Source organism: Protomyctophum parallelum (assembly GCF_964188405.1).
Source record: "Protomyctophum parallelum genome assembly, chromosome: 16".
In the NCBI taxonomy this organism is placed as follows: Eukaryota; Metazoa; Chordata; class Actinopteri; order Myctophiformes; family Myctophidae; genus Protomyctophum; species Protomyctophum parallelum.
The window spans coordinates 24,457,660-24,477,342 of NC_139711.1; the positions used below are offsets into that span (position 1 = coordinate 24,457,660).

At 42.6% G+C, this 19,683-nt stretch overlaps 4 protein-coding genes across 5 annotated transcripts; 3 read left to right on the forward strand and 1 right to left on the reverse strand.

Moving 5' to 3' along the window:
• The first annotated feature begins 730 nt into the window (after window positions 1–730).
• and4 (actinodin4) lies at window positions 731–3,560 on the forward strand. Its single transcript, XM_083785206.1, has 5 exons — window positions 731–741; window positions 955–1,018; window positions 1,191–1,235; window positions 1,407–1,567; window positions 1,992–3,560. Exons 2-5 carry the CDS (start codon window positions 967–969, stop codon window positions 2,757–2,759), a joined length of 1,026 nt encoding a protein of 341 aa, XP_083641332.1. The 5' UTR covers window positions 731–741; window positions 955–966; the 3' UTR covers window positions 2,760–3,560.
• Window positions 3,561–4,188: 628 nt separating this feature from the next.
• Window positions 4,189–9,429, reverse strand: cops6 (COP9 signalosome subunit 6). The gene is made up of 10 exons (XM_083785207.1): window positions 9,117–9,429; window positions 8,244–8,369; window positions 7,576–7,707; window positions 6,673–6,761; window positions 6,518–6,580; window positions 6,354–6,401; window positions 6,137–6,251; window positions 5,467–5,559; window positions 4,968–5,068; window positions 4,189–4,620 (listed from the first exon to the last, which is right to left on the reverse strand). Exons 1-10 carry the CDS (start codon window positions 9,157–9,159, stop codon window positions 4,480–4,482), a joined length of 951 nt encoding a protein of 316 aa, XP_083641333.1. The 5' UTR covers window positions 9,160–9,429; the 3' UTR covers window positions 4,189–4,479.
• A 138-nt stretch (window positions 9,430–9,567) lies between these two features.
• On the forward strand, window positions 9,568–12,168 carry LOC310872980 (F-box/LRR-repeat protein 12). The gene is made up of 3 exons (XM_083785205.1): window positions 9,568–9,954; window positions 10,118–10,193; window positions 10,469–12,168. Exons 1-3 carry the CDS (start codon window positions 9,854–9,856, stop codon window positions 11,498–11,500), a joined length of 1,209 nt encoding a protein of 402 aa, XP_083641331.1. The 5' UTR covers window positions 9,568–9,853; the 3' UTR covers window positions 11,501–12,168.
• A 244-nt stretch (window positions 12,169–12,412) lies between these two features.
• Window positions 12,413–19,634, forward strand: nudt22 (nudix (nucleoside diphosphate linked moiety X)-type motif 22). Of its 2 annotated transcripts, none has more exons than XM_083785204.1 (7): window positions 12,413–12,734; window positions 13,330–13,467; window positions 13,982–14,687; window positions 14,955–15,080; window positions 15,258–15,355; window positions 17,936–18,029; window positions 19,461–19,634. In XM_083785204.1, the coding sequence occupies exons 2-7, from the start codon at window positions 13,382–13,384 to the stop codon at window positions 19,602–19,604; spliced, it is 1,254 nt and encodes a 417-aa protein (XP_083641330.1). In that variant the 5' UTR covers window positions 12,413–12,734; window positions 13,330–13,381; the 3' UTR covers window positions 19,605–19,634. The 2 variants fall into 2 exon arrangements, with proteins under 2 accessions (XP_083641330.1, XP_083641329.1); XM_083785203.1 differs by having other exon boundaries at window positions 13,376–13,467.
• The last annotated feature ends 49 nt before the right edge of the window (window positions 19,635–19,683 follow it).

Here is a 19,683-nt window from a genome sequence, read left to right on the forward strand (position 1 = left end):
TTTTGACAGTATTGAACACAACACAGTGAAGTCTTGTACTTATCCTTTGTGACACTTCAACAAAATTACACAACTTTAAAAAGCTGGGTCATGAACTCCATGTAATATGGATATAAAATGAGAACCTTGTCCAGGTGAATGGATAGTATTATATACTCATTTTTTACGTTCCAGAATTTTATAGCAAACATGCCAGGGCATATATGCTATTCCTGTGCGTTGCTGTGTAATATTTATAAGGTTTCCCTGCGTAGACGAGATTGAGCAATAAAGCAGGTGTTCAGTGCATAAAGAAATTACTATGTAAAACTCCGAATTCGTATACAGTACACATAATACACAAGACAGAAGTTTAGGCCGTTGAGGTTATTTGAGAGTCTCCCCTCCCCTCTTTTTTTCTGGCATAGATCCTGCCTGCGTCTGCAGCATTTTCCCCTGGGATGCAATTCTTTTCCTCCCCCCAGCAGGTGATTCTTTCCTTCTCAGACTTAATGGGGAGTTTCCATTTGAAGTCTGGGCTCTTTATGGTCTTGCTGCTCATGTCCAGGACGTTTTATTCTTAATTGGCGCCAGAAGCCTCATATTAAATGGTATTAAAAAGCGAGGCGGGGCAGAAGTTACTGTTTTAGGAGATTGAGCAGTGCTATTGGATAGGAGGGTGTGAGTCACGTTGACCCCAACTGGTGCCTGTATTTAAAGCACCTCCTGCTGCTGCTGCTGAGGACAGCATCCTATGACCAGGTGAGGGATGTGTTACTGGTACTCAGGCAAATCATGTTACTAGATTAAATAAACCAGGCCATTTTGCCATGATTGATTTTCTTAAAATATATATTTATATTACTTTAGAGTAGATTAAATTTAACTTTATTTAATGTAGATGAGCATATATGCATGTAAAATGCTATTCTGATGGCTGATGTATAACTTGCAATACAAATTTCTGGATTTCAGGTGGTGATCAACATGTCTCAATTGTGGCTGGCAGGGGCACTGTGCTGCCTGGTGTGGCTCCCAGGTTAGTTCTAATTATTATTTAATTTGTTATAGCACTTTTCGGAAAAGTTCCAAAGTGCTTCATATGCTTAAAAGTTGACAATTAGGCCAAAGTTTATTCTTTGTGCTTACATCTAGAAAAGAGAAACAGTTGATGAGAAGAATAAATCGATCAAATGATTTGAATCCTGCAGGTCTGCCGGAAGCAAAATCTTTGCTGAATGCCATCAAGATGGAAGGTAAGGATCAAGACGTTTTACTTTATTATTTATTTCTCTGTTGCAATTTGTAAGGTTAGATGTAGGTGTGCTATTTGTATTTGATAAATATATTAATTATATTTGAATTTTGTTATTTTTTGTTTTGTTTTGAAGTCGTTTTTCTTACCATCTTAAGCCTTATTTTAACAGAGATGGTTCCTGCCGGCAGTGTGAACATTAACTCCATGAAAGCAAATGACTTTCTGAGTCACTCCAGACCAAAGCGCAATGTGGAACCCCGGTGGTACATGGGAAACCCAGACTTCCAATCCTACTACCGCTACTACAGCAGCATAGGACACACCGAAGGGGTGAGTGAAGAAAAATAGACATATTGTTCATGTGGCACAATATGACCCTAACCCTAACCACATCCACATGTGGATGTGATTAGATTACCAGAGTGTAATCTTTTCTACTCCTTGTATGTGCAAACCTACTTTTGAGGGGCACTCTTGCCGTCGTACATCATCCAATAAAAAATAATATACCTCTTCATTTGTCAACTTATGTTATCTTTTAACCGTGATACATTAAAAAAAACTAATCTTTTCACCATGAGCATGTAAGATGACAACTGAATTCATGTTTCCTCAAAATGCAGATTTCTTTCAGAAACATATGACATACATTCTCCTTTCATTGTCAATGACAAATGTGACAAGAGTTCAGGACAAAAAGCTGTATACTCAAAAAAGAAAATGTGATTGTGATTTTGTTCATTCTAACTCACAGCTGTATGAGATCGACAAGCTGAGAATGCTGTACCAACAGATGAGAGCATTGGAGCACACCTATGGCCCTGATGCCCCCTATTTCCAGAACAAACTGGGAGTGCCACTTATCAGCAAGCTACCTCCGGCACCGATGAAAGGGGCCCCGAAGCCAACAGAGCTCCCACCCCTGGCTATTGCCTCTCCAGCCCTCGCTCAGGCTGATGTGCTCTACTTGTGTAACCCCAAGGACCCACTCTGTAAGCCCCACATTGTCTATCTCCCCAGCGGTGCTGTGCCCGTGTTGTGTGACCCTCGCCACCATCCACACTGCAAGCTCCATAAAGTCCCTGTGCCGATCGTTGTGCCCCAGCCCCCACCACCTCCACCCAAGAAGTATATTCCACTTCCACCGCCAATGCTTGTCATGAAAAAATCCCCCCCACCCCCAGTCGCCATCCGTACCTTCAAGGGCATGGAGTATGACTGTGACCCTTACTGGGACCCTGACTGCCTGGTGGACAACCCACCCAGGCCAGTCAAGGGCAAGATTATTGTGCCCGCGCCACCACCTCCACCTCCGCCCGTGGAGGAGGTAGAGGAGAAAGAAGCCTCCGTGGATGAGCCGGCGCCACCCGCTCCCTTTGTGAAGAAAGTGGGTCTCTACCCCTACGGTTATTACTACCACCCTTACCCATATGACCCCAGGGATGAGCTTTATGACCAAGCCCGCTTCAAGTACCCCCAGCTGGCGGACGCTGCTGATGAACCGGCTGAAAGCAGCGAGTAAAGCCCAAACCGCACCAATGCAACTAGTCGCCAGTGCTTGCAACAAAACACTTTTAAGGTCAAACGCACCAAAGCAACTCCTTGCAACTGCCATTGGGGATAATGGTTGCAAGTAGTGCATTGTGAGTCATTGGTGCGGTTTGGATGTGCCTTTCCTGCATCACCTGGGCAACCAGAACTAACGGTTATTTGCATCGCTAAAGCAACAAGCTCCAACATGAACCGTGGAGGACTGAGAGTGCATGCAGGCTTTCATTCCCACTACTGACACTATTTGATTTCACTCTGTGGTCTGTCGCCTTAAAGGTTTGTTAACATCTTTAAACCAGGTGTCCCTATAATACTTTGGCCATGTCATAGGTGAAAATGTGGTGGGAAATAGCCGATCTACAAGCCCACACACTATTCATCTTACAATAAAGTATATAGGGCATAAGTAGTTAATAGTGAAATAACCTGGTGTCAGTGGACTGGTAGGAGTGAAAGCCTGACATTTCTGAACTACAGATCGAAAACTGTCTAAGCTGTACCTTTAGGATTTATGTAGCTTTGTAGAACTAAACGTGCCCTTACTATTGTGACAGCAGGTATGACGTTATGTGCTGCACTAAAGATTTGATCTGCTGCCATTGTTTTTCATTACGTTGTCTGGGAGGGTTTTATATAGCTTTTCATTAAATTGTCTATCCACAGTGCATTATGTTCAATCTGCATATGAAAAAAAGCTGTATTCTGCAACACGTGTAATGCTAAAGTTGGGACTGATGGGACAATAAAAAAGATTCTCTACTTGTAAGGGAAACCACTCAAGCTTCAAATATTTTACCAAAAGCTATAAGCCAATGTAAGGGAAAGGGCATCTCTGCCCAGCGGCACATGGCAAGTAAAAGCAAACTAGCAGAATTAAAAGAAAAAAAGTGCCAATGTACAGACTAGGGGTTCATTATGTCTACTTCCGCTGTATACTTTAAAGCTGTATTAAAAATGCTGAGTCCTGTAAGACTTGAGACTCCAAAGCTGTAACTTTGTCTCACACACGGCTATACCTACAATATGCCTACCTATACCTCCAAAGGCAATGAACAGCAGGACCACAACTTCAAAAGGTAAGCCAACTGTAAACACAGCCTTGGCCAATAAACCTGCAGCTCTGTTCCTTCCACACGACAGGCGTTCCTATTATGCTCACTGAGAGGCGTGGGAGTGCATTTTTATTGTTTTTGCTTTGTAGAGGAAGAATTCTTTCCCTTCAAAAACAAAATCTAATAACCAGCTTTTTTGCGTTTGCAAAATTACATTCAAAATAAAGATTTGCTTTAAAGTTTAGTCTTCATATTGTGGTGTCCAGTTGAATGTTTGAACTTTATCAGCTCGACATTCATTTATAAGTGAGAAATCGGAGATCTCAAGTGCCACAAGAACAAAGGAAAAAAAATCAGCAGATCATTTATTACATACGTAAACATGAAATAACAAAGCAAAGGGGATAAAATAACATTCTGGTTCATGTACATTGTATCCTTCCTGACTGAGGGGTATAAATCAAGTGCTCTCCGAGAAACTCCAAAGATTTTTTGAGTCAATAAAAAAATACCCCCCCATCCCCAAAAAAACAAAAAACAAAACGGAGAGAAAAGAATATCCTAAGCAAATAAAACATTTGCAGTGTTTGTGACCTCTTTTTGTCTTCTATCTCATCCCCCCTTTAATTCCCCTTTAACTCAAAAGAAAAGTCCTCTCATCCTTCGACCAATGCCCTGTCTGTCGTACAGGACGTTGAACTTGTTGATGAACTGGTTCATACTGTTGCAGGTCTTGGTGATGGTGCCCAGGTAGGCCATGAGGCCCACGTCATTGCATTGCTATGGGGGAGAGGGATGCAAATGTTAGACAGCAACTTCTCTGTCTCAGAGTGTAGAGTAGGAGAGTAGCGTCACGCTTTGATCTCGCCGCAAAGCGGGTCCCTATGGGCTATAGTTCCAAACATTGCTCCTATGGCTGGAACTATCCCATTGAGATAAAACGAGCACTTCCACATTCCATTGTTACAATGGGAGTCAACGCTAGTGTCGCCACTCTCTTACTATATTACTCTGATCTGAATAAACTGGCCTGAAATATGGTCAGACTGTAACATGCATTGTGATTTAGCGCTATGATCTATGAGTGTGGATTTCCGTGTGTGTTTCGTGTGAGGGAGAGAACTTACATCATAGAAGTCAGTCTTGAATTTGAGAGTGCTGAGAACAGGCAGTCTATGGCACAGGGCATTGGCTTCTCGCAGGATCTCATGATTAAATGGCACCTCACCTGTTTTGCACAGAGCGGGATGAGAAGGCAAAATGACTAAATAAGTCATGAACAAATATGGCAATTTAATTTCCAGTTAACAATCGTAGAATCCAGTCAGGAAATGGTGCAATAAAATACGTTGGTTGGCCGAGTCAACACTCATGGCCACATTATCCGTCACAAAACATTTCAGATGGGGGGTCCACGGCTAAATGCATATCAATTTGGGGGTCCATGGCACGAAAAAGGTTTGAGAACTACAGATTTAGAAAGCATTTGTAGAATCAACCTCAGGTCTTAATAATGGCATCAAAGTGAGGACAACTCCTTTTGCCAGAACACCCGTTTTCCAGGAATATTTCAACATACTTCCCTGAAGTTCCCTCATTCGTCCATCATGTCACACCATATCTCACCTGTTTCCACTGCTTTGACGTATTCCAGAATGATCCTCACCCTGCTGTGAAGCATCTTGATTGCACTATGTTGGGCTATGAGGTGTTCAGCCACTAACAGATATGGAAAGGGAGAGGAAGGCATCACATACAAAGTCTATCTGAACTAATTTAACTATTGCGGCAAGTTAGTAATTGTTCTTGTGAAGATATTTTGTTCTTATTGGTTAAATGTTCATAAAAATAGCCATTTCTAATTGGCTAAAGGAGCCGCAGACTGTCACCAGACTAGGACAAGCACACGGACACAGCCCAGCCTGTACAGTGTAGATTACTAGATTCACCACTAATGTGATTTGTGTAGCTTCATTCACTAACTACACACATCTTAACTTAATATTTATAGTTAAACATGACAGGGAAATGTCATGAAATCTAAGGAATCTTGGAAATGTTTCTGATGGAGTGAATCACATGATCTCTAATGTAGTTTTCCAACGCTACTTCCGAGTACCGTTGCATAATTTTGGAACAGTTCTTATATTATATGATTTAAAAAGGCTATATGATTACAGTTGCTAGATATTGCGAGAGTACTGGCTTCGGTATTCTATGGCAATGAATGTAGCTGATTCTGGGACACTGGGAGGCATGTAGATGCCATGAGCATAGCAGGCTAAGCAGATCTTACCTGTTGAGTTTTCCCCTGTGCCAGTGGCTGTCATGCGAGCTACATGGTCGACACCAATTCTTTCTGCCTCCTCTGTGGCGAGAGTGTAGGTGAGCTCAGCAAACAACATGGTGGCCTGCCATCAAAAGACAAAGTGACAATGTCAGAGGAAGGACTGAGCATGAAGAATGAAACAAAAAGTTCACCGATATGTGTGCCTGTTCAATAAAAACTGTACCTCGCCATTGATTATGTCGATCACAGACTCAAATACACTAACGGGAAGCTGAAAGCAGAGAAGCGGAATTTGAATCAAGTATGGGCAAATTCAGCAAATATACAGCATCGCTGTATATTTGTGTATTTGTGCATCTTTGCAATAGAAAAAGCTGAGGGACTCACATCTGTGTGTTTGGTCATTGGGTTGAGCTTGAGAAATAGAGGGCTCTCAATGATCTCACACACCTGTAGCAGAAGAAACATATGCAAATTCAAATTGACCAGCTCACGGACACAGAAAACCACAATGTTAACTTGACTTGAATTCAATTCCATACCTGCTTGTGAATGTGTATGTCTGACTGGTCTGGGGGCCCTCCAGTGGTATACCAGCCCAGGAACTCCATTTCTTTAAAGACCTGTTTGACTGAGTGAGATGCAAGCAGAAATATTAGCAAGCACTCGCCTATGGAACCACACGGTCAAGGGTTCAATCCCAGGCACCGAAGACACAGCGTAGGAATAGTATGGCTTGGGTTCTGCAAGTACTGGGAAGTGGGAACTTATGTGGAGGGCCTCCACTGTAGCAATCCATCTCCCAAGGGTCTAGGACTCTAGGGAATTGAAACAGGGATAGACTCCCATGGTTCTATCATATCAGGGATGGACTCCCTGATAAATAAGCCTCACCGACCTTACTTTCTTAGCATTGAAATATACTGTCCAAGGACATATAGTTTTTCAGCTAATATCATGTACAGGAGTTGATGTAATTAGTTCTATATTATTATTACCAGTAAGACGCCCTGATGCTGAGATGCCTAAAGGGCGAGGTCAACATATGGAATGAATTCTGTACTGGCCATATATGGAGCGTGTCTTGAGTGTACAGGGTTTGATGAGGTCAGTTCAAAATATGGAATGTCAGAACGGGTCAGCTCCATATAAGGAGATCTAAGAGTGGCAGCAGGGGCAGTATCTTGAGTGTACACTAAACACTCCTTGGGCTAAAAACGGCCATAGCCACATGATAAATGTGTGGTCGTCAGCACAAATGTGATGAGGTCAGCACATTTTGGACAAGTGCAAGTGGCTATTGCTGTTTTTAGCCCAAGGAGTGTTTGTGCAAAACTAATGCTTGGAATGGATTCAGATTCATGAAAACCCCCTAGTTTGACATGTCACATGCTACTTAAAGCATAAGTAAAGTTTGACTTCCACACCACATCCAAAACACTTACATTGTTCTTCCTTGGTGTAGTAATACTCTTTGTCAATATGTGCTCGGTCATCCACAGTGTGGGACAGCAACTCAAAGGAGTTCATCACCTCAATGTTTCTCCCCTCCTGCTTACCAATAAGGGCTCCAATCACTGGGCACAAAGAGAAACACTGTTAAGTGTGGAAAGTAGTTTTGTCAGTTTCCTGAATTTTCCCACTGCCGTGTGAGGGTTTAGGGTTTACTCACCGAAACAAAGCCTGCTAGACCTTGGTAAAAGTCTATTATCAAAGCTGGGAAGCGTCTCAGGTCCCCAGCTTCTCTAAAATGTGCCATTTTAATAAAGCAATGTACCAGCCAGTAACTTCTTCCACTACGGCATTTCCGGTTGTTCCCGTGCCAATCCACTTCACCGCATTTTATTTCATGACAGAAATAGTGCATTTTTAGAGAGAAGCTGGGGAACTGAGACGCTCCAAGCTTGGATAATATACTTTTTCCTAGGGTCTAGCAAGCTTTGTTTCAGTGAGTAGCTACCTGGTTGTGTTCATTTTCGGGGAATTCTAACCCTCCACGATAGTGGGAAATTTTGCTAGAGAGCAGCGGGGGCGTCAGTGAGAGACTCCATGTACATATAATAATGCTGTGGCTCTCCATGCACTGGTATTTTCACATGAGTAAACAATGTACCCTGCATCGGCCGACCCTCCTGGGAGCGGATGCGTATCCAGTGGTCTGATATGTTGAGGATGACGAGAGGGTGCAGGGCCACAGAAACACTCCCGGTGACCCCCGAGGCCATAACACTGGGGCTTGCTGTAAGACACACATTAAGTCCATTTACCTGAGGCAGATAAGATTCTACAATGCCTTCTAAATCAGTAGTTCTCACACTTTCAAGATACACAAGGTGCTGTGAGCGTGTACATCTGCTATTAGCCAACTTTGCAAACTCAAACCACTGGTGTCAAAGACACCAAAATCAAAATGTATTTGACCACACGGACCCTCTTGTCTTTGTGCCAGGGACCCCTTTGAAAGATGTGTTGTTATTGACATTTTCAATAGCCGATGGATATTAATGGTTAAAGTGGTCAAACTGATTTTATGCTACAGGTAGGCCTATATTAACAGATTTGGTTGGGAATGGGAACCCCCTCAAGGACCTTTAGGGGTCCACGGACGGACCCCACTGAGATCCACAGCATTAGCAGAAGTAGTGTGTTGGGCAAATCACGCCAACAGGACTAGTGTAACGTTAAAGACAGTGAATCTAGAAAAGAAAACACATCTGCCATCATGACAAGCACAGCTGTCCATGCGGGCGTTTCCATGCAGAGGAGGCGCTCGGTTAGTAGAGCCATACATTTGTTGACAGTTTTCAGTTAGCTTGCGTTAGCCAGCATTGCTCTTAGCAGGGTATTAGCACACCCGCCACTCCTGTCAAAGATCACAGAACGTGCACCTACAGAACGGATGCCCAAGGATCACGCATACGGGGCCGTTTCCATTCAAGTTCAACCTACTATCGGTCGAAAACATAGTTGTTTGGGAGAATCTCACCTGCCCCATCCACCTCCATCCCTCCACCGTTGCTCGTCGCCATCTTGACACAAGTAAACACGCAAGCGCAAGTGTTCAATGAAAATGGTAGAGTTCAGATCGCAGGGCTGGGAGGGACGACCGGCCGCCCGGTGATTGGTTATTTAGTTGGTTGCACTCTGGAGTCTGGTTGCGCTTATAACAACATGATTTATGACTAGAACTCTTAATTTTACGTTACGTCACGTCATTGTAGTTGCTGAATGTCGGGTGTCCACAGTTTGTTTTTTAGACAATGCTGTCTGTCACCTCGAAGTCGGATTCGTTCATTTCGTCAACATCATTTAAATTATTTCCGTTCCATATCCCCCCCCCCACGCATACGAACTCCGTTGACATGACAACTAACTAACGAATCACAGCGCATCCCTCCTGGCTATGGGGAAGAAAGGGTGATCTTTTTCACAGCGCGAACGCAAGGTGGCAATGCTGGTGCATTTCTGTGCTTGTTTACAACAAGTAGGCCTACCTAGTAATGCTAAATGTTAAATTTAGAAACAGTGGAATACACACCAGCACTGGATATCGACAAACATGTACTTTTACTGACCAAACGCGACGGGGTTACGTTTTTGTTCTGAATCTGTTATCTAGGTACTCTTTTCCCATTAGCGATCGTTTCTTAGGGATTCCTGATTCAAATGCAACGTGCTGTGCGTCTGGAAATTTAGTCCGTGTACAAGAATTTTGTTTACAAAATGGATGATTTCAAAATCTGCACCCTGGACTACTTCCCTGAGAACATTTTGATTGATATCTTATCACACCTTAGTGTACGAGAGCTGGTCCGAGCTGGAAGGTAATGAAGAGTTTAAGCTTGCCTTTTCATTTTTCCTTTAGACATAAAGCCAGAATCCTTTGTCGCGTGCATAGGGTCGCGTGTCGAGAGACTCGGGGCCAATCCTCCATGGTCGAGACTGTAACACATGTCATTATGCTTTTGCCTTATTATGTTATTTTAGGGTGTGTAAGAGATGGAGACGTCTTGTAAAAGACCAAAGACTTTGGAGACTTGTTGATCTCACAGCATGGAAAGGGGTAACGTATTTTTCAATGTTTTGATTCTATTAAAGCCTTTTCATACCAAGTAAAGAACCTCAATCTGACCATTAGTCTTTACTTCCCGTAGACTTGAATCTGTAATTTAATAACTACATCATGCCATGTGCAATCACAACACATCTATGTTTAAATCTATGCTGATAAATTCAGATTAAACACTGATTGTATTATTGTATTTGTCCTCTGCTTCCTCCACTGCTGTGTTCATTCTTCAACTGGATTTCCCTTCCCTGGTGATCATTGTGGGTCAGGTGACATCTCGCATACTTTGGGTCCTCCTGCGGCAGTATTTGGGCTGTGGACTAAGATGTCTGCGGTTGCGAGGGTTACTGCTCTCTGCTCGAAAGGGCATCTTGTTATCAGAGCCATGGCTCAAAGCCTTGTCCACCAAGTGTCCACGTCTGAGCAAAGTATATCTGCTGTATGCAGACTTGAGAGGCCTGCCCAATTGTCAGCTCTTGCCTCCCACTTTGAAGGTGCTGGAGTTGCGTGGCTGTGAGCTTCCTTCTGGCTTTTTTGCCCAGAGCCTCCCAAGTGGAACTACTGAGGGATCTACACCAAGTGCTGGTCCTCAGCAACAAGGACGGAGCCAGGCAGGAAAAAAGCATGTCTCCCCATCAGGGATTGGTATTGAGAGACTAATGCTTCACGGTGTTCCCTCATTCACGGACCAACACCTGCAGAGTCTGACCTCATGGGAGAGACTCGAACGGTTGGAGCTGCGTGACACCTTTCGTGTGACTGCTAATGGCCTTAGGAACTGTGCTGCCAAGGAGAATAACTCTGGTGTAGAAGGGCTGACCAGCCTCAAGTTCCTGGAATTAGGCATCACTGGACAGGTGGGTTACCAGTTACAGATGGCCTCCCTGGGCCTAGGCACAGGATGGCTTGGGCTGGCGGAGCTGAGCCTGGGTGGGAAGGAGGTAGGACCAGGCCTGCTATGTGCTAGCCGCCTGAAAGACCTCCGTCGTCTGTGCCTCTGGGACTGCACACTAAGTGAAATGCAAGTAGTACGGAGTTGCAGGATGCTGCGCGGGCTGTGTGCACTGGAGTTTTCTGGTGTCTTCTTCCAGCCTCGTCAGTGTCCGTCAGTGGGTGAGGGTGATGGTGAGGAGGAGCGGAACAGTGGAGAAGCTGCAGGTGGATCTGGTGAAGGTGATGACAACAAGAAGCTGGATGAGAACGATCCCATTCCAAGTCTCCGTCGTTCACTGGCTGCTGTGCTGCCCCGCTGCACACTAGCGTTCACCAATTGCTCTGTTCTTCAGTTTAATTCAGAATAGATTAATTTAAGGCACAGCATCAAATCACACTGTTTGTTAAAGTTCCAATGTTTCTTTAGCCATAATTCCTGTGCATTAAATGTTTTCTCAAATCCGGACACATGCACACAATAATACTCTTTTTCCATGATCATACCCACTTGAACTCAGTTGTTGGATAAAACTAAAGAGTAAATACTTTCACCATTACTATCATCACAGAAGCAGGTGTGAGTCTGAATTGCACGCCACTGAATCTTAGGCTACAATGATTCTGCTGTTTCCGGATTCCCTCTCCCCGCTCACAAAATAATCTGTTATAAGCAGGTGTTTGATTGTTCTTATTGGTTTTAAAGAAGCACAGAATATGATGTCATGTAGGTTAACCTGCATTGTAGGACAACCCTTTTAAGTAACCTCACCTTATTAACTCTTTGTGCCTAAATTCATTTTAGATAAGAGACCAATGTAAGCTGTCAAACTGTTTGAAGTTTCTTTTGGTTGTCTATATTTTAACTGAAATTATATGGCCATCTGTGGTTATTTTACTCAAATGAAATTATGTATGAGATCTGTATTAGTCTATTTTAACTGAAATAATGTGGCCAACCATCTGTGGCCAATTAGCGTGAAAGAAATTATGTTTATGAGATCTGTATTCATGAATTGAACTGTTTCATTTAAACCTGACTTTCATTTTAACTTTATTTTGAATAAATAAAGATAAAGTATCCTGTCATGTTCATCTTGTTGAGTACCTTTTTATGGGGGGAAAAACACTTTTAGAGATCTCTTGAATACTTAGCCTAAATCTCGATGAAGAATTAATGAATAAAATATTGGAATCTGCACTGCCCAGCCAACAAATATCTAACAAACCAGCCAGGAATGAGGAATAAATTCACTTTGTATACTAGATTAGATGGGCGCGTGGCGTGTGTGTGCGTGTTACCGGATACAAGCTCTAGAACGGATGTGAGCACAGAAAATGTTGACGCGAAGTTCAATGGACCAATGAAGCTCTTCTGTGTGCAACAGGACCAATCCAGGCCAGTCACGCGGTGGCGCTAAAGGACAATCAAAAACACAAGACCAGGAAGTGCCATTATCCTACCAAACGAGTCGGACACAGATTTAAATGTCAGATTAGATTCATATAAATGACACGTATGCTGTGGCTAAGGCTAATATGTGCACAAGTAGGTAACGAGTTTACGAGCTCTCGGTCTAACAGAAACGCCGTCATACTCCGCAGGTCAGTGTTTACGTTTCCCAATCGTCTGACATTTCTAACGTTGTAACTTAGTTAAATTATAATTATTATACCGTAGGCTATATGGTATCTATGTAATACACTACAATGTTTAAGTTTTTGTTATCAAAAATATCCGTCACAGAAGTTTGCATAGTGATTTCTAAAGGAAACGCCTTTAGGAAACACCTCTGTTTCAGTCCTTTTATCATACTGTGAATGACACTGAAAAATGACACGAACTACTAACGATACTGAAGTCATGACAAACATTATTGATTAAAGTTTTTATTTCACAGTATGCCGAATGGTAGCCCTAGAACGGCTCTTGTTGTTACATACAGTATAATTAAATGATCACCATTCTAGGTCTAGCCGAATGGGTACATTTCAAACGAAAGCACAAGTCAATACAAAAACTGGACGATCCATATAGGCTACACTTATTTACAACAGGGTCCACCATTTTCAATTCATCAGAAAATATTAAGCACGCTGAGTTTGTGATGAGCTAGACCTAGAATGTCTGATCATTCATATAACTTCACATAGAATAGAATGTCACTTTGCAATGTATGTAACAACAGAGCCATTCTAGGTCTAGTGATGAGCAAGAACCTATAAACCTATAATCTATTCTACAGTGTCCGATGGACCCCGAGATTTCTTTACTACTGCACTGTGCAGCCTGGCGTGGGCTGAGGGAATCCCAAGTGCAGGTGGAACTCTCCGACAGGTAAGACATTTGTCATCTTCTCGTGTACTCTCATGCACACTATATTTGCTGGGTTTACTGTGGTTTCTCCCACATCACATGCAACATACACAGACAGACAGAATCACAAGGAATTTGGCTTTGAAAAATAGACCACACCTATGAACAAATTTGCACTCAGTTCTCTAGTGCAAATTTGTTTGCACTAGAGAACATATATAGTGCCACTGACACTATATTTACATATATGACATGTGCATTGAATGGTGGCATGTTGCAAATGGACAGTTAAACTATGATCAGACATTGTACAAACATAAAAGGCTTGACTTTTAAGTTTCTGTCAAATAATTGATTTCTTGGATCAAGAGTTTATCAATTATTTTAGCTATACATTTCTCAGTGGAAAAGTAGGGAAGTTATATTGTGTTGAAGTATATTCATTGAAATGAATTCCAGATTGCTGCTTTAGAGACCTAAGCTTCTACCAATCGCATTAATTTATTTTCTTGTCTTTGTTCCAAACCTCTGCAAGGTTTAACAGACAGACAGATGAGGGTCTAGAACGGCATATAGAGGAAGTTTGGATACAGCGGGTATCCAGGGAGCCATGGCTTTTCAATGGAGCCAAATTTAGACTTCACTCCTTCAGTATGGCCCTGCCCGAACCTCTTCCGTCACTGTCTTTGTTCTCTGCTCCCAAAGATCCCCCCTCCACTCTCCTGGCCCAGTCACCATCTTTAGACTGTGCAGGTGACAACTGTCTGAGACCACACTGTGATCAAAGACGGGATGTGTTTTTGTCCAAGTCAACCACACAGAATTTAGAAAAAGGACATGGACCTGTAGGTGTATTTCAAAGGTACAATGAGAAGAAAGAGAATGCACCTGTCGAGCCTTACCCTGACTGCAGCGCATCTGAAGGTGTCACGACCAACACGTCTCCATGTCCTCACGGAAACATGGACCTTAGAAATGCAGGTTCTGTCCTCCTCACTCTGAGACTAGGCCTTACATGCTATAAAGACTTCTTGGGGACAAATTGGTCCCACCAAGCAGGGGGACTACGTTGTCGCGGGGAGGCAGAGTTTGGGGATCCTCTGGCGCTGTTGGCCCAGCCTCTTGGTGTAGGAGGGGTTCTGTGTACGCGCGATGGACAGGTGGTGCTGATCAGGAGGAGCCAGAAGGTGGCTGAAGCAGGGGGGCTGCTGGACATCCCTGGGGGACACCCAGAACCTAAGGTGAAGAGAGAGGCCATGTGGTTTCATTTCATTTGGACATTTTAAGGACTTTTAGAAGATGCTTCTTTTACTGTTAAATTATTTATATCATTGATTCATATTTGTAGCATCTCTCCTTCAACGCATCTCTGATATTCTTTCAACTTTATTTTAAAATCCTCTTAGTAAGTCACACCATCATGTTGCAGTCCAACTGACTGTTTCACCATTTTCACCACATCTGAGCTTTTATTCATGTACCATCACTGTGTTCTCTGCTTTCTTCAGGCAGTGTGTGAGGGTCTGGACCAGGGTGCGTCTGAAGACCAGATCAACATTGCCATGCTACAGCAGAGGCAGGGGGCAGTGATCTCCGAGCTTTTCTCTTCTGTGTGTGCTGAGATCAGAGATGAGGTGTGCTTTTCTATGCATGACCTAAGGAGCCGCAGAGTAAAATGCATTTGAAATATTTGTGGGGAAAAAAACTTAGTGTGTTGGACAGGAGGATAGTATGCAATTTGGGGGTAGCTTAAAAGCCTTGTCATTGTAATTTTCTTCCTCCTCGCTTTCTCTCTCTTTTTCCATTTCAAGGTGAATGTTCCACTGAGTTCCCTGGGCGAGCCTGTCTTGATGGGCATTGCTCTGAACCACACCAGTGCAGGCAGACCAAGTGCAGAGTTCTATATCAGGTACTTGCATGTGCTTGGACTAGTTCTCCCAAACCAATCTATGTAAACTATACATACTATACTATATTATATATTATACATGTGTACTATACTATATTATACATGTACTATACTATATTATATATTATACATGTGTACTATAAGTGCTATGCATGAAATGCAATTCTAGTGCTGTCTACGTAACATGCTATAAGTCTGTTTAAAATACTATCTTAGTCTACATAAAGTGCTATATTTAAAATACTATCTAAGTCTACATAAAGTGCTATATTTAAAATACTATCTAAGTCTACATAAAGTGCTATCTAAGGGGCTAGTGCTACGGGCCATGGTGGAGTCTGAAGAGGTGGGTTTTCAGACTACGGCGGAAGATTGGGAGTGAGGCTGCAGTTCTGATTGTGATGGGAAGTGCATTCCATAGTTTTGGAGCCAGAAGGGAGAAGAGTTTGGGACGTGTGGAGCGTTGTCCCGGCGTTTTTAGTGAAGGTACTTCCAGCTTCCCTGCGTTGGCTGATGTGAGTGTGCGTGAGGGTTTGTAGGGTACGATCATAAGTAAGTTATGGGGGAGCCATGCCTTTGGTTGCTTTGAATGCCAGCATCAGAGTTTTGTATTCTGTGCGGGCAACGACCGGGAGCCAATGGAGGGAGCGAAGAAGGGGGAGACGTGTGAGAATTTTGGCATTTTGGATCAGTTGGAGGAGCTTAAGTGCACATGCCGGTAGGCCAGTAAGGAGGGAGTTACAATAGTCAAGTTTTGACAAGACTGTTGTCTGGATTAGGAGCTGGGCTGACTCCTGGCCCGGGTGAGGAACGGTCTAATTCGTCGTATGTTATAGAGTGTAAACCTACAGGATCGAGTGACAGCTGTGATGTGTGTTTTGAACGAGAGCTGACTGTCCAGGACAACACCAAGGTTCCTGGCTGTCGGGACAGACTTTACCAGGGCGTTGTCTACGGACTTACGGAGATATTTAGCTCCCGCATAGGGCAGGACTTAGCTGGGAAGAACAGAAGCTCAGTCTTGTCTAATCAAGGAAAATGTTAAACTTTGGACTAATACTAATTTGAACTTTGGAGGAGGTAATACCATGGTAGTACTCTGGAAGCCTATGTATGTGTACATGTAGTCTTGAAATAAGGACAGGTCGCACAGCTCATGTCACAATGCAAAAAAACCTGGGTTACCCTGTACATGTAGTCTTAACAATGATACAAAATTGAACTACCTTCACCAAGCTGATGTTTGGAATATCAGTAGATGAAGGAAATAATGCTATCAGCTTGCAGAAAAAGTTTGATGAGAAAGTAGTGGAAAGCATGATCATTTGTTGCTCTCAGAAAAGTATGACCTGGAATTATCTGTCATTTTAGATTTTTGCGAGTCACTTTGTGCCACACTGTGAGCTTGTACATCTGCTATTTTTGAAATTTTCTTGAAACTGTGATACTGATTTAGACGGCATTCGTAGAATTGGCTTAATGGGTTAAAGACAAGTACAGAGAAACTGGCCAATGGGACTATTCTCCTTCAAACTTTTAGGCCGGGTGATGGCTGATAGCATAAGCATAAGCAGGAAGTAGTGCAGGAGGAAGCTAGAGGAGGGGCCAACGAATCAGTAATGTCAGTAGTCATCCACCGCCCACCGGAGAATGAAGATGCATGTTAGTCACATCACATGCTAAAAAATCCATACTAACCCAGTTTTTTAATGACTTTTCCTAATTGCCCATAGAACTAGTGTTGCATTCATTTGCACATTCATAGTACTGGTGATTTGTGTGAAATGTCTCTGTAAACATTTTATTGGGAAATACATTTATAAAATCTTGCATAAAAGATCATCCCTGAGGTACAATGCAAGGAGAAGAAAGTGTTCTCTTTCAAGGCATCAGTACATCAGAGAATTTGATATTTAACAGTACTATTCATTCACAGGTCAGCTGCAATTATTATAGACATGTACACATTTAGGATACAAGCTTTCCTCTGCTGCCATCTTTGCTTATTGTCTTTGATTTGTCGTTTCTATTCTATTGTCCTGTGTGTGCTATAGTCTCTTGCCATGTCCCTTTCGTTAACATCTACTCAGGACTGGGCAATATTGACAAAATCTAATTACATATTTACCAAATACCTCTATTATAAACTGTATTTCCCCAATATTACTTTTGGTGCTTCAAGATGTATACAAACGAACAAGATGTTTATGATCGTATGATTAAATGGAATAATTTGTTCATTCACTCTGCTAGTCCAACTAATTTAGTAACTGTAATCGAATAGGCAAGTAAACGCTGGAGTATATATATTTTGTTACAATTAATCGTGGGTGTTTTTCCCACTTAACCATAGTTTTCTTTCCAGTGTTGGGGGCTATTGTCCCTATGAAATTGATGTGGCATTGGAATTGAACAAACACAGTTCTGTGTCTGAAATAGTGTCAGAGGTTTGAGCCTGAATCAAAAGCTGTTAATTTGTGCAAGTTAATTTGCCATTTAAATAGAATGGACAAACAATACCATGTATTATGACATACTGCAGCTTCCATAACAAGGTGTGTGTGTGTGTGTGTGTCTCAGCTGTTCACTAACATCTGATGAGGTCAAGGAGTTGTACTGGAGAGGAGGACTGGAGGCCCATGAATCTACAGATATTGTATTCCTCAGCAGAATGGTGAGTAATGTCATCATTATTCATTACTACTCACAAGTAAAGGCTCATACATAGTCTCGATTTTCGGTGGTTAGGTGACCGCCGAACTACAACATGACATCACGAGCTGCGGTGAAGAGCAAACCACCGCCACCACTCCAGCCCTTCTCTCTGTTTTTACTCACCACCGCTCAACGTTATTTCAGCTCAACGTGGTCAGCTCACCACGCTCCACCAGAGCGGTGGTCACCTCACCACCGAAAATCCAGTCTATGAATAGGCCTTAACTATCCCTCCGTGACTGACACACACAAGATGGCCACAGCACCAGGAGGGGGTGGGGCGGAGGTGAACGGGTGGGGTTGACATATGCCCTTACTAGGCTGCATTCACAAATTCAAGACACCTGTCTTGCGTTTGTGTTGTCTGTGTTTAATGGCCGCTCCAATGTAATTTGTTTGATGGGGGGGAGCAGAACACATCCATGAAACCCACAAGTCAGGTGTCGGACACAAGGCAAGTGTCTTGAATGCAGCCCAGTAATGGCATGTCGACCCGGCCCGCTCACCTCCACCCCACTAAACTAAACTAAACACAAACAATGGGAGAAGGATGGGGCAGAGAAAGGCCTTTAATCAATAGAGAAATGTGTCATTGTAATCAGTAGCATTACTTTATGGTACTACTAAAGGCATGGTGATTCAGCCAGCCAGTATGTTTAACACATTGGTCTAATGCAGGGGTTCTCAACCTTTTTGGCTGGGGACGCCTGGAAATGCTTTGGCCTCGCGACCCCCAAAAATAACCTTAGTAGAGAAAATTCAAAATACATCATAAATGAATACTGAAACCAGATTTAATCATTAAGGAAAGTTTATGCAAACTCTTATTTTCCATTTTCCAGCCATTCAGTTGCAAAAATTTGGGGACCCCCCCACCAAAATAATTTGGCGACACTGGTTGAGAACCCCTGGTCTAATGGAGACTCAATCAGAGTTGTCACACATCAGCTATGCAATTTATAATTTAGGAATTTAGCAGCCTCACCCAGTGACTTAAAAGTGAAATGGCATGAACCCTAGTCAACAAACAGGACAATGCTAATGTGAATGCAAAGAAACCAATATAGTGCTTTTGGTACTTTTAAAAGGTTTTTAATACCCGTCACATTGTTGCTAACAGATGCCAAGCAGAACCAAAGTAGGCTACTAGTCGTTTTCAAAGTATTATCATTTCATGTGAAGCTCTATGCAAAGGTTCTGTAGTAGCGCAAAGTAACATTAAACACAAGATTTCTCTATAGATGTGTGAAGGTATAGCAGTCATACAGAATAACCAAATGGCCTGTAATAAAAAAATACAACTCTTAAAATAGATCGATTCAAAACATTGTTAGTGTATTATCAAATGTTTTACATTACAAATTGTATTTTGTATGTTTTGGTTTTGAAGGACATTTTACAGTTGGATAGAGACCGCCCTCTATGGTCAGAGCTGTGTCCTTCAGCCAAGGGGGCAGTATTGCTTTATCAACTTGTGATGCCTGATGAAGAACAAGACAGCTGCAGTCCATCTCAGACTCACATCACATTGTGAATTTAAAGTAATAAAATTTATATTAAACATTTGTGTGTCTAATATTTACAAACTACAAGGCAGATTAAAGTTGATTGCT